The sequence below is a fragment of the Xyrauchen texanus genome, chromosome 44 (assembly GCF_025860055.1).
Source record: "Xyrauchen texanus isolate HMW12.3.18 chromosome 44, RBS_HiC_50CHRs, whole genome shotgun sequence".
Lineage (NCBI taxonomy): Eukaryota > Metazoa > Chordata > Actinopteri > Cypriniformes > Catostomidae > Xyrauchen > Xyrauchen texanus.
In genome coordinates, this window is record NC_068319.1 from 25,580,627 (window position 1) to 25,599,133 (window position 18,507).

General features: G+C 35.4%; 2 protein-coding genes across 3 annotated transcripts in view; one reads left to right on the plus strand and one right to left on the minus strand.

The window, feature by feature from the left end:
* The window catches only part of LOC127636534 (polypyrimidine tract-binding protein 3-like), a 103,194-nt gene extending 99,032 nt beyond the window's left edge, over nucleotides 1-4,162 (minus strand). Inside the window, exons 1-2 of the mRNA XM_052117124.1 lie at nucleotides 4,096-4,162; nucleotides 3,817-3,979 (exon numbers count right to left, since the gene is read on the minus strand). The gene's annotated coding sequence lies outside the window, so the exon portion shown is untranslated. The remainder of the gene's footprint in view (nucleotides 1-3,816; nucleotides 3,980-4,095) is intronic.
* A 1,341-nt stretch (nucleotides 4,163-5,503) lies between these two features.
* Nucleotides 5,504-18,132, plus strand: LOC127636270 (hydroxysteroid dehydrogenase-like protein 2). Of its 2 annotated transcripts, none has more exons than XM_052116722.1 (11): nucleotides 5,504-5,692; nucleotides 6,775-6,938; nucleotides 7,024-7,122; nucleotides 7,218-7,284; nucleotides 8,774-8,877; nucleotides 9,014-9,112; nucleotides 9,399-9,593; nucleotides 13,063-13,134; nucleotides 15,570-15,716; nucleotides 16,790-16,918; nucleotides 17,042-18,132. In XM_052116722.1, the coding sequence occupies exons 1-11, from the start codon at nucleotides 5,676-5,678 to the stop codon at nucleotides 17,152-17,154; spliced, it is 1,206 nt and encodes a 401-aa protein (XP_051972682.1). In that variant the 5' UTR covers nucleotides 5,504-5,675; the 3' UTR covers nucleotides 17,155-18,132. The 2 variants fall into 2 exon arrangements, with proteins under 2 accessions (XP_051972682.1, XP_051972681.1); XM_052116721.1 differs by having other exon boundaries at nucleotides 7,218-7,332; nucleotides 17,042-18,130.
* Nucleotides 18,133-18,507: the final 375 nt, after the last annotated feature.

Consider the following 18,507-nt stretch of genomic DNA (forward strand, 5'->3'; position numbering starts at 1 on the left):
TTATGTTACACTGGAATTAGTTTTAAAACAAAAAATTACCACAGCTGCAAGGGGTTTCTATTACAGTTGCTGAGAGAGTGACAGTAAATTTGGCATCTTCTCCCATCTGATTATTTTAATCCACTGTTCTCTATTATTTTTTTATCAAATTAGGTTTTTGTTGACCAGTTTACTCTGATTGGTTTAATAATGTGCAGTAGTGGAGTGTGAAGCGAAACTGACCCATGATTTTACATAGCAACTGGCCCAAAATGTGTTAATGGGGGGGTTGAGCTGGGTGTCGCTGCCCTTTTCTGCGTGTCATTCCTCTGGATATCTCTCCTCTCTTAAATATTAAACAGGAATATTAATACATAAATATTCTTTTATTGTGAGTGTAAAGTTCATTGATATAAATTAGGGCTGTCAATCGAATACAATTTTGAATCGAATTAAATACATGGTGTCCCGAGAAATTAATCATGATTAATCACATATACAAATATTTGCTGAGAAAGCCCCTCACTTAAAAATAATTAAAAAATATAATGATGAAATAGTTATACATAGTTATCTTTAAATATTTAAAAGATTATATATATATATATATATATATATATATATATATATATATATATATATATATATATATATATATATAAACATTTTCAGATAATTAAAATGCATTACATTCTTGTGGCAGAAGAGTTCATCATTGATAAGACAATACAAAAAGCGGCTTTAGAATACAATGTATTGTTTACTACCATATTATTGATCATAAGTCAATCATTGGTATATATTTCACAGCAATCCATTTCAGAAGTGAATTTGTTAATCAGTTCAAGATTTATTATGAGGGCTTGTTTAAGGACCTGTCAATTTACACCTGCGTCAGACATGCTTGTGTAGTGTCTCGGGTGCATTGCGTCATAAACATAACATGTTTAGGTCACTGTGTCAAGTTAAATATAGTTTAATACTTAGAACACATCTTGAGATCCCTTAGTTCGGATTTGCGCTCCATCAAGTGTTTTTGAACGCAAGAACTTAACGCATGTTTGTGTTGTTCTGTCTGCTGGATGGTTGTTTTCTTCACTGTATTAACTGCACGTTGCCACACCGCTGAAATTTCAATTACTGCCCTCTGGAGTAAACAGGTGGTACTACAAGCTTGCATTTCTCAGGAATCTTCCTTATTACAATCCGGGGGCATTGCAAATAATTGCATTAATTTTTTTAAAGCGTTATCTTTAATTAAATTAATCGCACTGAATTAACGTGTTAAATCGACAACCCTAATATAAATATGATTCTCAATCTGGTTTTAAAATGTTTTTACTTGTTGCTGTTCATTATTTTTTATTATATTTTAATAGAGTGCCGAAGTTATGACGTCACTTTGTAGGCCAAAACGCAGAAGTGAATTAGCATTTTAGCACTTCCGGTTCCCTCGCCCTAAAGTCTATGGGTTTTTTGAATGGGTTTTTGCTAAATCACCTGAAATAAGGTCTGTGGTTAACAAAGCCTCTAAATATTTTCACGTTTTGATCTATGAAATAAAACACACCAGTTATAACCTGCTTGTGGTTTTTTAAAAATTATTGTGTCTTAAAAACGGTGATTGCTAACAAGTTGCTAAAAGGGACTACATCCTTTGGCGGGGACTTTAGACGTCATCATGACAAACAGGAAATCTCTCACTAGCCCGCGTTTCAGCCTCACGTTCTTAGAAGTAACAGAAGTTAACTGTGTTATGCTTGTTCAGAGATTATTTGTATAGTTATCTTAAATACATAGAACACTATTATAACTCCTCTATCTCTCCCTAGTTTTACTTACCGAGACTCGATAAATCTTGTCCCTCATGCTGGCCCTTACAATACCGGCAAGTAAACCAGCATCTAATCTGCACTGTTCTACATGTCCAGATTTATAGTGGTTCTCTCCTCGATCTATGGTTTTTCTATCGTCTAAGAAAAAGGACATAAGATTGGAAATTGATACGGCCATAGCTAACGTTAGTGCTTATGAGATGGTAAAATCGCGGGGTTTTTTCTGGCGAATTAGCAAATGGTATGCAAACATACAGTCAAACATAATACAGTGAAAGATAATCTTTAAAGTTTATTTGTGGCACAATGATCAGGCATAATAATCTTAATCACAAAGAAAATAATATTAAGGTTTATATAAACTAACAAAATAATAAACGAATAAATAAAACATTAACAAAAGATTTTAAAAAAAATCTCAGAGAGGCACACATAAACAAAATTAGTTTCTAACATTTTTGGAAAAAACGAATGGGCAATATTTCTCATGAAAAAGTGGATAAGTGTTCATACACAGCGCAGATCATGTTTTTTAAATAAAGTTTGAGGAAGCTTGATGATGACGTTGATCCGCGACCATGGTGTGCTGTAGTCCGTTATAGCCTACCGTTAGCATTTTATATCTGACGGCTTTATTTAGGCTTCAAAATGTATACATTTTGGATTAACTTGTAAATATTATCTTGATAGACAAAACGTGTAAGGGTCACAACTCTTTGTTGAACACAGATCTTATTTTCTGCGATTTTCCAAAAGTCTATGGGGAAAATGCATAGCTTTTCGATCGAGGGAACCCATGCGCCGCTAACTTTAGAATTGTCCTACAAAGTGACGTCATAACTTCGGCACTCTATTACTTTGTATTATCATTGGCATGGCAAATGGGTGGATGGGTGGATGGAACTTGCAGGTATCTTAGAACTAATTCTAGAAAAGAAAATTATATAAGTAAACTCTCTTATCTATCTGTTCAGATAGTTTTTTTTAAATGGCTTACATTATTAATTTGTTTTCTTGCATGAGTTCTGTGATACCAGCTAATTCCATCTATTCTCCAAAATGTCTTGCCAATGATAACTAAAAGGAAATATAATTAAAATAATGAACAGCAACAGGGAAGAAACATTTGAACACCATATTTATATCAATAAAAGTGTCTCCTCAACTTTAACAATAAAAATAAAAGTTTAATATTTAAGAGAGGAGAGATACTGTGGCAGGAGGGCGGGACCGGGTGTGTAGGGTCACGACCCGGCCCCGCCCTCCGCCCTGCCACAGATACCCAGAGGAACGATGCTGAGTCATATGAAGAAGAAACTGTCTGTCACGTTATTAAACCAATCAGGTCAGAGTAAATTGGTCAAGTCAAGGAAAACCTTGATTGGTTACTAGAAGCAGGTAAACTAACATCCCCCCAATGCTTGCAAAACACTTTTCAGTGAGAAATTTATGCCAAAAGTGTGAGTGCAACAAAAGGGAAGACGGAACAGTGTATATCGGATTATCAACAAACACAAGTCATTTAGAGTAGTTTCTTTTACACATAAAGACTGATTCTATGCGGTCAATCTGTTTTTGCTGATCTTTAAACCCTTTCTTTGTTTGCACATCGCTGATTGTAGGTTTGTAATGTTTTTGGTCATGCTAAGGTGAAAAAACTGTGCAAAAAGTGAAAGCATGAAAAGTCAGAATAATATACACCCCATTTACTTTGTGATTACAGATTCACAACACATGAATTACACTTAAACATTAAAGGATTGCTAATAATTATTTTCTTACGATTGCACTTTGATTTACACTTTCACAAATCTTACTCTGCACATGGAAATTTTTCTATCGCACTTGTAACTTCATTTACACTTTTAAAAATGTTGCACTGCGCTTGCAAATCATTTAGGCACTATTTTACCTTCATACTCCCCTTTCTGCATACACTTCTTTTGAATAATTCAAAACACATAATATGTTGTTGCCAATATAGAGTTCGTTGTATACTCACAACATATGGGGACAACAATAAGCTCTGCGCATCCACTATGGTCAAGCCCTGTTTGCCAGCATTGGGTTTGGCATCGTTTGATGATAGGATCAGCACTAGGAGCTCAGTATGATCTTGTTCGGGGAATGTATATTAATTATGGTAATGGACCTTGGGGGAAAAGCTTTAAAAGAACCAGACACGTCCAATAAACATGCAGTTGATATATTCATTACATCTGTTTGTTTTTAAAATAAAGCCAGACATGTCCTGGAAAATAAAAACATAAGCCTTACGAACCTTTCTGGATGAGATGAATCATTAATAAATTAATAATGGTCCAGTTTCGCCTATTACTTTGTTTCAATGGTGACTGTAATGTCAAGAATGCAAATATGTTATCATGGCTACAGAAAGCCTGAGGCATGTAAGAACTTGTAACACTGGTTGGACAGGCTAAACTGCAGCAAAAACGTGTATGACACAAAAAAGTGTTGTGTAATAGCACATTCATACGTGTAAGCTAATGCGTTAGAAATCTGAATCAGCATTTAAAAGTTTACTTCTGCGTTTGGCATTGTTACAAATGTACATCTGAGTAATTTTATCTTTATGTATCTTCTTGAGAGACAGTGGAGGTCATTGTGAATGGCTTTATTATATTATCTTAAAACAATCACTAGAGCGCATTGCTAAATTGCAAGAAGTAGGCCTACTTTTATTATTCAGAGGATAATAACAAACAATGAGTGTTAAAATGCAAAAGGAAATAAACAAATATTAAGCTGCATAAATAATTTACATAAATATATCGACCACATTTCTCCAACACACTAGATGACGCTGTGACGTGGGGAGATTCTGGCGATGTCCGTTTAATAGTTTTTTTACCCATGGGTTTTCGGCATCCTCAATATTTATGTGAAGAAACAAAATAACGAAATAAATGTCATTTTTAAATATGAATTTAAATAACCTATAATTAAAGTTTCTTCTAATCCTCTCATTTTGCTTTGTTCACATTTGAAGTATGTCTCTTATAATTTTAACAAAATGTCATATTCACATGTGTATATTTGTTTTGTTTTCATTTTGTCAATATGTCTATATTGTTTTTGTTCATAGTGTGTATATTTGTGTTGTCTACACTGTAGCCTGTGTCTGATTTTAATTTTATTATTGTGTTATTGTATTTTTGTATGAGTAAGCACATCGTGACCAATGTACAATCCTGAGTCAAATTCCTCGTATGTGTACACATACCTGGCAATAAAACTGATTCTGATTTTAGTTTGTATTTCATCCTTTATCACTAACATATTTATATGAGGAGAAACAGATATTTAAATGTCAATATAAATGTAAATAACGCATAATGAACGTGTCTGCTAATCCTTATGTTTTGGTTCTTATTAGAAGCACTGCACTTGATATACTATTAACTAAATTTCATAATCACAACTGCAAATGAGCTTTTGTCTGTAAATCTTTATATAATATTTCTTTAATTATTTTCGTTTTTATATACATTTTAATTTAGAATATGAACTATAAGAGTCTCTTGAACAAAACAGCAGTCTCAGTATTTGTGATTTTACATTATATATATATATATATAATGTAAATATATATATATTCTTTCTTTTTGTTATTTGCTTGCAAGTGTTTTTTGTCCTTTAAAATAAAAGTCCTGCCGAGAATCTGTACCGGAAGTAAACAGGGCGAATGATCTCGCAGAAAAAAATGTGTTACTGGAGTAAAGGGCAAATTCACAACAGTTGTTTGCACAGTACGGTGTCGAGTGGCAATTAAATGTTAAATTCATTTGAGCTCTTCGCCCTTCTTTCTCCTCCCAGCACAGATCACAGACACGCCGCAGAATGTTGCAGAATACAGGGTGAGTTCCGATCAGACACAGAAAAACTCAAATCATGTGGAAAAAAAAGTTAATTTGGTTTTATTTAGCGGATGCGTAATGCAATGTTTCTATTTAATGACTTTGCTTTTTGTTGGTTTGTATGAAATGCTTGTTTTAGAGTCATTCATGCACTGTTCATGACTTTAGCTCAGTTGGGAATGACATTGGTGAGTTGGACAGATTGCCAAAATGTTGCATCCAGCCAGTACTGCACCAAGTTCACATTAATCTATTGAAAATATATGATTCATGTCAGTTGATTTGGCATCGCAGCATATTGCAGATAAACATATTTGTCATGTCCCCTTTCATATTTATAGTATGTTTTTTCTAAAGTAGAATAAGTTGACCTTAACATTGATATTGTGCAAATGCATCACAGATCTTAGTTTTGAAAATATTATTTTATCTTACCAACTTACAATTTACAAGTATTATTTAATATAATGTAAAGTAATAATATTACATTTATCCAAACTATGAACTGAAACAAATGGAACCATTACATTTTTTTTTTTTTTAGCTTTGTCAATGACTGATATTGGTTGTTGCCGCTACCGATATCTAATGTGTTGAAAAAGGCAGACGTTTTTAAAATCGATTTGTTTAATGTAAAAAATGACATTGAATTAAGAAGGGCCCCGGGCCACCAGGGGGCCCCACAAAGCAAGGTATTTATTTATTTATTTATTTATTTCAATTTATTTTTGTATATTGTTATTTATTGTTTTCATAGTCATTTATTGTTCATTTGTATAGTTAATATACATTATCAATATACATATATTGATAATTTTTAGTTAATTTTATTTTTATTTATTGTTAATTATTGTTGTCTTGTGTAAATAATGTATTCCAATTTAAGCTAATATATTCCAATTTTCAGACTTAGAAGTTGTTGAAGAAGTATTGTTGTGTCAATCTTGGGTGGGCCCGCATATGCTTCGAAACGGCCTTGAGTGTTAGTGTGTTTCCATCTTTAAATAATTGTGTTATGTATTGGTGTTTGTATAGTATGCTTTGATTGATCAGATGATTGTATGTTTCCGCATCAATTTAAGGAAGCTGGCAGGATGTACCCTCTTCATTACTGGTGCGAGTCGGGGTATTGGCAAGGCTATAGGTCTCAAAGCTGCGAGGGATGGTGCCAATGTGGTCATCGCTGCCAAAACCGCCGATCCTCACCCCAAACTGCCTGGCACCATCTACACAGCCGCAGCAGAAAGTGAGCTACGCAAACCTCTCTTGACACACTTGGACAGTGTTTTGTGTGATAATAGGAACATGACCAGATGATATCTGTTTGGTAGTTGAAGCTGTGGGAGGGAGAGCGCTGCCCTGCATTGTAGATGTCCGTGATGAGAAGCAGATAAATGATGCTGTGGAACAGGCAGTTGAGAAATTTGGAGGTGACTCACGGCATTTTAAATGTCTTTAGATGGCACATCTTTTACAGTGCTCAAACAAAAAGAGTTTTAATTCATTTCTCACGTTCTGATGACAGGGATTGACATCTTGGTGAACAATGCCAGTGCCATCAATTTGACAGGAACTGTGGGTACTCCAATGAAGAAAGTGGACCTTATGCTGGGCATTAATCTAAGGGGAACATATTTGACGTGAGTAGAAATCTTTTCTCTTGAGGTTGGGCGGTATATTGAATATTCATGAATATATTCATGATTATATTTCTAGCAATATTGTAAATATTGTTTTAATTTGAATGTACTTTTTGTTTGATGCATACAAATGAAAATAATTGAATGTTCTTCCTTGTGTTGATTAAGCAAAAATGCAATGTGAAAAATTGAGTTTTAGTTATTCCTAGGGATGCACCAATGTGATACCTGAATCGGTATCGCTCCGTTACTAACATTTTCAATTGGATTGGCCGAGGAGACCGATCCAAATCCAAGTGTTAGTCATGGTCATTACCGTCAAGCTACAAACATTTATTTCCATCCAGAGTTGCATTAATTTTTGTTTCTTAAAAACTATCAGTCATTATCTGCCCTTTCCACCACCTTAGTTATCGTATCAGCAAAATTCACTATCGGTAGACATCTACATGAAAAGTTTTGAAAGTATGTGGCCAATTGGTTAAAATGGTCCTCTGATTTAAAAAAAAAAAAAAAGCACAGTTTTTAGCCATGTCTGAGCATACATAATCATAAATATTGAGATGTATAACTAATATTATCAAAAGTAGGGCTGGGTGATATATCTCATGGCGACGATATAAAGTGTCAATCGACAGAGATTTTGCTATATCGTTTATATCGGGAATGAGTACGCCGGTTATTTGCATGCGCTGGTTTAGCGGCAGATTCAGTAACGGAACTATGCGGTAATTACGGTTCTGAGTGCTCTACAGCGAAGGATGCAGAAGTGATCTGACTGACACATTCTGCCGGGACAGCATCACTGTGATCCAGACACCTTTTAACATGTCGAGGTGCGCTTAACTTCTCTTAGATCACATCAGCAAAAATGCATAAATTACTGGAGGCATACAGATGAGCGGTGTAGTTAAGAACATTAATGAGCGCTTGTTATTAAAACAGGTGCGACATCTGGTTCACAAAAACTGACACAGATTAGAAAAATTTAATCTGCAAACTATCTCGCGACCACAATCAAATAAATTATCAAACAATCTTTTTACCACCTTAAAATGAAGTTTTTTTTTTTTTTGAATAATATTGGTCAACAACATATCAGACTGAAATGTGGCATAATGTGTAATTGAGTATTATGGTAAATTTGATTGGTTATTTTATTTTGAACTTAAGCAAAAATACAATATGGTTATTTATTATGTTAGCCGATTTGTATTGGTTTTCCAGAAAAAATTGCTATATCACGATATAATTGTGATAACGATTTTGGTCATAGGTGAACATTTCCAGATGTAATTTTGTTAAGCAATATTGCCCGGCCCTACAGCCAATTTTCACGCATTTTCAAGTGGGTTTAATTTGAAATTTGTGAAGTTTATGAGGTGATTCTACGTGGTAAAGCTCATGTTGTCATTTACCCTGTTCACTGTTTTCATTACAGGTCTAAACTGTGTATCCCACATCTACTGAAGAGCAAGAATCCTCACATTCTCAATCTCAGTCCACCTCTCAACCTAAACCCCATCTGGTTCAAAAACCACACAGGTGTGCAGGACTAGTGGGCATTGAATGTGGCATGCATTTCTACATTTAATGCTCAAGGCCTTCCTTTTAAAATTCCAATTGTCATTGGTATAAAAATAATGAAACTCATCACATTCTCTTTTCCATGTCTGTGTAGCGTACACAATGGCAAAGTATGGCATGTCCATGTGTGTACTCGGAATGGCCGAAGAGTTCAAAGGGTCTATTGCTGTTAATGCTTTATGGCCCAGGACAGGTAATGCCCAGTTTAATAAATCAATTAAATAAATACATTAGAACATCTTTATGCTAACATAGCCACATTTTTGACTTTACCAAAACACTCTGGTCCATACAGCTTATACTGGCCAAGAACTGCCCACTTAGACCTCTTAACCATGGTGCATTTTGTTTTTCCATGGCATTTAGGGGCAGGTAAATTTGAAATAGTTGATACCCCAATAACAGACCAGTGTGGAAAAAACTCATGTAATATTAATGAAAAACAAAAGTAAGAGCTTTAGCCTTCTGTCTGTCTTTAGCCATCCAGACAGCTGCTATGGAAATGTTGGGTGGTGCTGGAGTGGGTAAACAGTGCAGGAAGGTGGAGATCATGGCTGATGCAGCGTATGCCATCTTCAAGAAACCTGCCAGCTTCACTGGACAGTTTGCCATTGATGATGACATTCTCAAAAAGGAGGGCATTAAAGACTTTGATGTATATGCTGTTGAACCAGGTTGGTCTTGTGCAATTACGTATTTCATATTAAAATAGTTTTAACCCTCCGGGACCCCTGTTATTAAAAATGCAACACTAAATATGAAATAAGAAGTTACCAAAATGAAATATGCATCGCTCACTGAAACAATTTCTTACGATTTTGAAACAAATCTGGCAATCTTTCAAGGCAATATTTGACTGAAGTATCCAAACATGTTAAGTGATGAAAAAATGACAACATCTTGTTGTCATTTTGTGCTAACATATTTAAGAGCATTTTTCTGAATGCTGCAAAAATGCAGCTTTGGGCCTCAGCTGTAGGCAAGGCAAGGCACGTTTATTTATAGCGCGCATTTCATATACAATAGCTATTCAAAGTGCTTAGCATAAAAATTATAAAGAAAATAGAACATAAAATAAATTTTAAAACCAATTAAGAACAAGAAATAAGACTAAAAAGTAAAATACATTCAAGAAAGTAAAATTAATAAAAAAGAAATACAGAAATAAAACGATACAGTGCAATCAGTAAGTGCAGCACAGTGCTCAGTAAATAAATGCACAGCTTTACAGATCCGTTTTCAGTCTGGATTTGAATGTGGCTACTGTTGAAGCACATCTGACCTCTTCTGGAAGCTGGTTCCAGCAGCAGGTGGCATAATAGCTATCTCTGTCTCACCTTAATTTGAGTTTGACTTGATCCTAATGATCTGAGAGGTCTATTAGGTTTATATTCAACAAGTGTATCTGAAATGTATTTAGGTCCGAGGCCATTGAGTGATTTATAAATTAGTTATAGTACTTTAAAATAAATCCTAAATATTCACCCTTTGCTATATTGAAAGCATTTCAACTAATTATTATATGATGTTTTACCTTTTGAATTTCATAGTTTTTATATATATATATATACACAGTCATTTCAAACCAGACGATTCCAACATCACCATTCCTTCAAATAACACTAGGCTCTGAACAAACAAATTTAAGTTTAAAAAGTGGAATTTTCCCCCATATATCCATTATGTAGATCTTCACCTGCACAATTGTAAGGGGTCTTCATTGCCGTATTGTGCGCTTCATAATGCGCCACACATTCTCAGTTGGAGATGGTCAGGACTGCAGGCAGGCCAATCCAGCACCCGCACTCTCTGCTTATTTGGCCAGTATGTGGTTTGATGTTGTCCTACTGAAAATTTCGGGACGTCCCTGGAAAAGACGGTGCTGGATGGCAGTATATGCTGCCATATATGCATTAATGGTGCCCTCACAGATGTGCGATTCCAAAAAACACAGTTCCACTGTTCTACTTTCCGTCTAAGATGAGACCAAGACCAGATAATTCAGCAGCGCTTCTGGACAGTGTTGATGTAGGGCTTCTGCTTTGCATTGTAAAGTCTTAACTTGTAACTGCAGCGGCGAATGGTGTTGACTAACAAAGGTTTACTAAAGTAATCCTAAACCCATGTTCATGATATCCATTACAGATGAATGACGTTTTTTTAAGACATCTTTTTTAAGTGGTTTTCGTCTTGCCCTTTTACGCATCGAGATTTGACCAGATTCCTTGAATCTTTTAACGATATTGTGAACGGTAGAGTGTGAAATGGCCAAAATCCTTCCAATTTGTCTTTGGGGAAGATTATTTGCTGAGGCATCTGTTGGCAAATTGACAAGTCTTGAATGATCGTTGCTCTTGAACGACTAGGCTGTTTTTTAAAGGCTCCTTTAAATGTGAAACAGGAGATGTTAAACAGACATAATTGCCTGTTTAACATCTCCTGTTTCACATCGCCTTGTTATTTCAACTCGTCCAATTGTTATTAGTCTTAAATCACACTTGTCTCAACTTTTTTGGAGCGTGTTGCAATCATCTGATTTAAACTTATTGTAAATTTTCAAAGAAACTATGAAATTCACAAGGTAAAACATAGTATAATGTTTATCTGTAGTGCTTTCAATATAGCAAAGGGTGAATCTAATTTACAAATCACACATTTTGTTTTTATTAGCATTTTTCATACTGTCCCAACATTTTTGAAATTGGGGTTGTAAGTCTTGACTGGATACAAAACATCTCATTCTCGCTATCGAGATGATAGTAGGCTGATTTAGTTATTGCTTTGATGTGACTACTGAAACTAAGGTCTGACTCCAAAATGACAACAACATTCCTTACTTGATTTTTTGTCTTTAGGCCCTTGGAGTCAAGGTGTGTGTTCACCTTGGGAATTTTGCCTTTGTTGCCAAATACCTCTGTCTTGTCATTGTTTAACTAAAGGAAGTTCCGCCACACCCAACTGTTAATTTCATCAATGCAATGGCACAGAGAGTCTATGGGGCTGTAGTCATTTGGCAATAGGACTAGGCAAATCTGGGTGTCATTTGCATAGCTATGGTACACATTATGGTTCTTTGTCATAATTTGGCCTAGTGGGAGCATATATAGGTTGGACAGAAGCAGTGCAAGTATTGAGCCTTGAAGTACTCCACACGTCATGGATGTCCACTCAGATTCATAGTTGCCTATGTTCACATAGTAACCCCTCCCTTCTAGATATGACCTGTACCAACTGAGGACCATCCCAGAGAGCCCTACCCAGTTTTCCAATCTATCTAGGAGAATGTTGTGGTCAAAAGTGTCAAAGGCAGCACTGTGATCTAGTAATACCAGCACTGATATTTTGCCTGAATCAGTATTTAGTCAAATATCATGAAGGATCTTTATGAGCACCGTATCTGTGCTGTGATGCCGTCAGAAAGCAGACTGGACAATTTTCCAAGGAACCATTCAAGTTTAAGAATCTGTTCAGCTGATTGAAATCAGCCTTTTCAATGATTGTGCCTATGAAGGGTAGATTTGAGATTGGTCTGTAGTTGTTTAATAAAGAGTTCCAGATTGCTCTTTTTTTTTTTTTTTTTAGAAGGAACTCATGTTTTATTATTCAAACAATGGAGCCCATTCAGTATGTTATAGATAAACAATTTCAAATTATTTTCAGCAGTTGTTGTTTTGTGTTATTTGTGGAGGTTCAAGACATACAGAAGATTATTCAGACGATATGTTGCAAGGAGTGATTTTCTTCAATGTTTTCTCTATTGTACGTAAATATATTTTAATATGAGTATTTATTACAGTTTTAAAGAGTCATATGAATTTATCCATTCTGGTTTTAAAAATAAATTATTTGTATATATGATTTTTGTTATAAATTTTTTTTTAGGTGTTCAAAACTCCCACTTACTGACTGGTCTTTGTAAAAAAAAAAATAAAATAACAGTGAGGAAACTTTACAAAACCCAATGTTTTTCCAAAATTCTCCCCAAAATTCATTCCAAAAATGTGTATAAACCTCACAGTTGGCTTCCTAAAAACACATTTAAGCAGGAAAAATAAAACCCCATCAATTTCAATGCTTGGGTTCATTTTAAAGGATGGAACTTAAAGTATTTTGAATTAAATGGAAACTTTGAATCTTTTGTAGGTCATCCATTGCTTCCTGACTTTTTCTTGGATGAACAGCCAGAGGAGCTAGTCAAGCGAATGGAGGAGCATGGTAAGCTCTAATGGGCATAACCAACACATTTCATCCTTTTGTTCTTCTTACTCTTGGTCCGCCCCAAAGTACACATGAAAATATCATCTTTGGTATGGTTTATGTGAGCTACGGTTTGCAATTGTTGTGAATGCATTCTGGTATGGAAACATATCATTTGCATGTTTGTATGCTCCTGATCTCACTTTCTGTAATATAATGCATTTTTTAAATCTTCTTTTCTTCTAATTGTTTTTGCAGCTCACATTCTTTGCATCGCTTGTGTTGTAAGCATGGCAGACAAAAGAGTGTTTCTTTTTGAGCATGTACACTGATGAGCCAAAACTAATTTGCTGTCCTCAGCATGCTGCCAAAACAGCGTTGACCCGTTGAGGGATGGACTCTACAAGACCCCTGAAGGTGTCCTGTGGTATCTGGCACCAAGACATTAGCAGCAGAACCTTTAAGTCCTGTAAGTTGCGAGGTGGAGCCACCATGGATCGGACTTGTTGGTCAAGCACATCCCACAGATGCTCAATCGGATTGAGATCTGGGGAATTTGGATGCCAGGGTAATTTGGATGCTTCAACTCTTCATCATGTTTCTCAACCATTCCTGAACAATGTGTGCAGTGTGGCAGGGCGCATTATCCTGTTAGAAGAGGCCACTCGCCATCAGAAAATACCATTGCCACGAAGGGGAGTACCTGGTGTGCAACGATGTTTAGGTAGGTGGGACATACACATGAATGGCCGGACCCAGTGTTTCCCAGCAGAACATTGCCAAGTACATGGCCATCCATGTGATGTAAAAGAAAACAAGACTCATCGGAGAAGGTGTCCTCCTTCCACTGCTCCAAGGTCCGGTTCCGACACTCGCGTGGACAGGGGTCATCATGGGCTCTCTGACCAGTCTGCGGCTACGCAAAACTATATGCAGCAGGGTACGATGCACTGTGTATTGACACATTCCTCCCTTACCCACCATTAAACTTTCTGTGACTTATGTCACAGTAGACCTTCTGTCGGTTCATACTAGACGGGATAGCTTTCGTTGCCCTCACGCATTGATGCGTCTTGGGCGCCCAACATCCTGTCGCCGGTTTGTGGTTTGTCCCTCCTTGTACCACTGTCAGTAGGTACTCACCACTGCTGACCGGGAGCACCCCACAAGCCTTGCCATTTCAGAAATGCTCTGACACAGTCGTCTGTCCAAACAATTTGGCCCTTGTTAAAGTTGCTCAGGTCTTTACTCCTGCCATTTCTCCTGGATTCAACATGTTGACTACGAGAACTGATCGTTTGCTTGCCATCTAATCTACCCGGACCTTGACATGTGGCCTTGTAAGGAGATGATAAACGTTATTCACTTCACCTGTGAGTGGTCATAATATTTTGGCTCATCGTTGTAAAGTTTTGACTGTAAATCAAAAGGGACAAATACTTTAATAACAGTGAAATTGCCCTCATCTTATCCTCAGTTGTTACCTAGCATAAGTGATACACAGATGTTGCTAGTAGTCATGGTGGTATGTTCATTGATGATTCAATCATACCATTGTTTGGACCTAAAAGTACAATGTTGAAAGAAACCTGTTGGGTTAGACAGTTTGAATCAACTCTGGTTTGGACAAGGCAATTTAATCAAATGTAAAAAATAAATAAAACGTTAAGACTGAACCCATTCTTGTGTTAAAATCTAGATGCACACAGCAAAACAAATGGAACAGAATGCAGATGTTTTCAGACACTTTTTTTAAGAGTTAAAATTCTTTAATGCATCCCTCCTGCGTGAGATTCATTCAAAGTCTTTCTATCAAATCAGTCCACTCGGCAGCCATGTAGCAGCCAATAATGTAATAAATACTGTTAATGTATTACTGCCAAAAATGTTATACATTTTTTATAATTTTTTTATTAACCCAGCCAATAATGTAAGAACTAATTACATTATGGGCAAAAAGTTATTACGTTATTGGTTCAGAAATGTTATTATATTATTGCAAAGTTATTACATTATTGGAAAGTTATTACATTATTGGCTTATTTGAAATACTCTCGGGCATGTAAACAAGCGGCATGACAGTGCAGCGCCTATCTACTTGAATGTGGAAAGACCAAAATCTCCAACACTTGTATCATAAATTGTGCTTTTTCACATCAGACTATAATTTTCCCGGCTTGCATAGCTAATGTGCACACACGTTCTCTGGATGATTGACAGGCGATGGCTGTATCTAAAAGGTGATTGGCTTATTTACCTGTAAGGCGGGACTTCTTTTATACATCCATTGACCATTGGACATTTCAATTTCTCACATTCATTTTAATAGAAGTGCCCCGTCTCCGTGAAATAGTCTTTGATGCGGGCCAAGGGTCAGATTTGTCTGTCTTGTGCATGTTTTCAAAAAACAAAAACAAAAAAGTTGGTACAAATGTTTTCAAATTTCTCTTCAGGTGCTTCTCCAATTTTCAAGAGTAGAAAAACAAGTCCAGATTCAGTCACCGCTGGAGCTATTGCTGACACATTCAATGTAATCAGGGGAGTTCTCAATCCAGATATTGTGAAAAGTACACAAGGAGTGTATAGATTTGATTTATCAGGTGACTAATATGATATCACATTTTAACTATTCCAATTACTTTAAAGACCCCTTGAAGTTCTGTGGCTTTTAGTGCATTTCTGTTATCTTTGAGCCCATTTATATGCTGGTATACTCATAAATATTGTTAAAAAATATGCTTTTAGCTGGTATACACATTTACAGTAGATAGGGTTCCCTCCCCCTAATTCCACCTGCCATCGACTAGCAACAGATACAAAAAAAAAAGAGAGAGATTAGTCTACATATGTCCCACCCCAACTTCCTGTTTCATTAGGAAATATGTCAGCACAGGAAAGAAACCTACATTGTTAAGCCATTTCATGGGGTCTTTAATTTTACATCATTCTTTATTATTATTAAAGGAACAGTTCACCCAAATATGAAAATTCTCTAATTTGTCTCATCCCATCCCAGAATGTGTATGACATTCTTATGTCTGCTGAACACAAACTAAGATTTTTAGAAGAATATTTCAGCTCTTTAGGGCCAAGTGAATAGTGACCAAAACTTTGAAGCTCCAAAAAGCACATAAAGGCAGCATAAAATGAATCCATAAGTTAAATCTTCCTCTAAATTATATGATATGTGTGGGTGAGAAACAGATCAATATTTAAGTCCTTTTGAACTATAAATCTCCACTTGAACTTTCACATTTGTTATGTTTCTGGTGATTCACATTCTTTGCACTTATCGCCACCTACTGAAAAAAGGACTTGCAAGTGCATATTGATCTGTTATTCGCCCACACCTATCATATTACTTCTGAAGATACATATTTAACCACATGAGTCGTATGGATTCCTTTTTTGCTACCTTTATGTGCTTTTTGGAGCTTGAAAGGATACTATTCACTTGCATTGTATGGACCTGCACACCTGAAATATTCTTCTAAATATCTTTGTTTGTGTTCTGCAGAAGAAAGAAAGTCATACACATCTGGGATGTTTATGAGTAATGAGTAAACAATGAGAGAATTTTCATTTTTGGGTGACCTATCCCTTTATATATAAAGAATATTAACGAATGCATTTCAAATCATGTTTTTTTTAAGTTCATTGATATGATTTACAGGTGAGCATGCTGGAGTCTGGTATCTTGACCTGAAGAATGATGCAGGAAGTGCTGGCAGAGGGGAACCTCCTGTCAAAGCTGATGTCGTCATGACGATGGACAGTGCTGATTTCATCAAGATGTTTTCAGGTATCAACCAAATAGTGCATATCACACTCTACAGACATCCTCAGATAACTGTATCATCCTGATCATAACATCAGCATTTAGAGTTTAAAAAACAGATTCATTTCAAATTGTCTTTATCAACAGGGAAATTAAAGCCGACCATGGCCTTCATGTCTGGAAAGCTGAAGATTAAGGGCGACATGGGTCTGGCCATCAAAATGGAGAAGATGATGGCCTTGATGAAGTCTAAGCTGTGATATAATAAATCAATCTCCTGCCATAATTCATGTACATGATTTAACAGTGTGTTAGTTTGCTCTTTTTCTACATCACTGTTTTTAATAAAACATAATTGTCCTTAAATTGGTTTATCACGTTATGCTGTTTAACACTAATGTTATTACAACTGCCAGATTTGTGGTAAGATAAAAAGTAGCATTAAAAGTTATTTGCCAACATGGTAACTTGTAGGTTTTAGTTATGATTACTTAAAGCACTTTAATGTTTTTAAAGTGCTTTAAGTTGGCATTTAGATATGAATATGGCCTGATATAAATACAAATAACTCGGCAAAATATATTGTATTGTCACGCATGAATTGTGTAACATAGAACTTCAATATAAAATCCACACATTTTGTATAGAAAATACAAAGTGACAATATGTTATATGCCAGGGATAAGAAATGACTGTACCTTTTGAAAAGAGTTAAAAAAATATATATAAAATGTATATATAAAAATTGTGTATATCTGTAATAAAAAAGTGTTAAAACAAGGCTTGCTCTTATTAAATTTACACTTATTTGTAAAATATTAAACAAATGCAACACATCTGATTCAAGAATTGTATTCTCAAATTTCAACGAAATTTAAAATAGAAATAGAAAATATCTGTAATCATACTATACTATAACAAAAGACAAATGTTCAGTTTGGAGATTACAAAGAGCAATTTACATCGAAGTCATCAGAAGTAAATCTCTGTAAAAACATACTTGAAGTGTAGACTGTGACCTGTGTACTAATAATGTGATTTAAAAAAGACTATATTTAACCAACTGGCAGGCCTGCGAGAAAAAAACATAATTCGCAAAATATTAATACCTACAGTCTTGGCCAACACAAAATAGATATCGTTTAAAGTATGTATACATTATGACCAAAACTGAACAAACACTTTGAAATTTGCTGACAAATCTGAAGTGTTCCGTTTTGATCATTTATTAAACTACACTGTACGTATTATTGAAATTAATAAACATATAACTGATCAAATAGCCATGTGTCATATGTTCTTGGATAGCTCTCTACAGTAGACTACAACCAACCTATTTGTTTTACTCACAGACAAAATTATAGCAAGTAATAGCTAATTATTTGTCTTTGACATTTATGTTTTATGTGAACAGGTGTTGCTAATAAGCCACGTTTTCGGTAATGACCATGAAAAATAAACAGAAAATAAAATATCACATACCATTACTTAGAGGAGGCTTTAAAACAAGCCCACACACAAAGTATTATGATATATATAGATCATTAGGCAGGGCTCCAGACAACAACAAAAAATGACTTGGGAGCCATTTGGCTACTAAACTGAAACATTAA

Bases quoted from the DNA above. Each gene is read 5' to 3' on its own strand.
- LOC127636270 (XM_052116721.1), top strand. The intron at 7,123-7,217 runs GTGACTCACGGC...TTCTGATGACAG, and splicing joins GGCAGTTGAGAAATTTGGAG to GGATTGACATCTTGGTGAAC. The intron at 7,333-8,773 runs GTGAGTAGAAAT...TTTTCATTACAG, and splicing joins CTAAGGGGAACATATTTGAC to GTCTAAACTGTGTATCCCAC.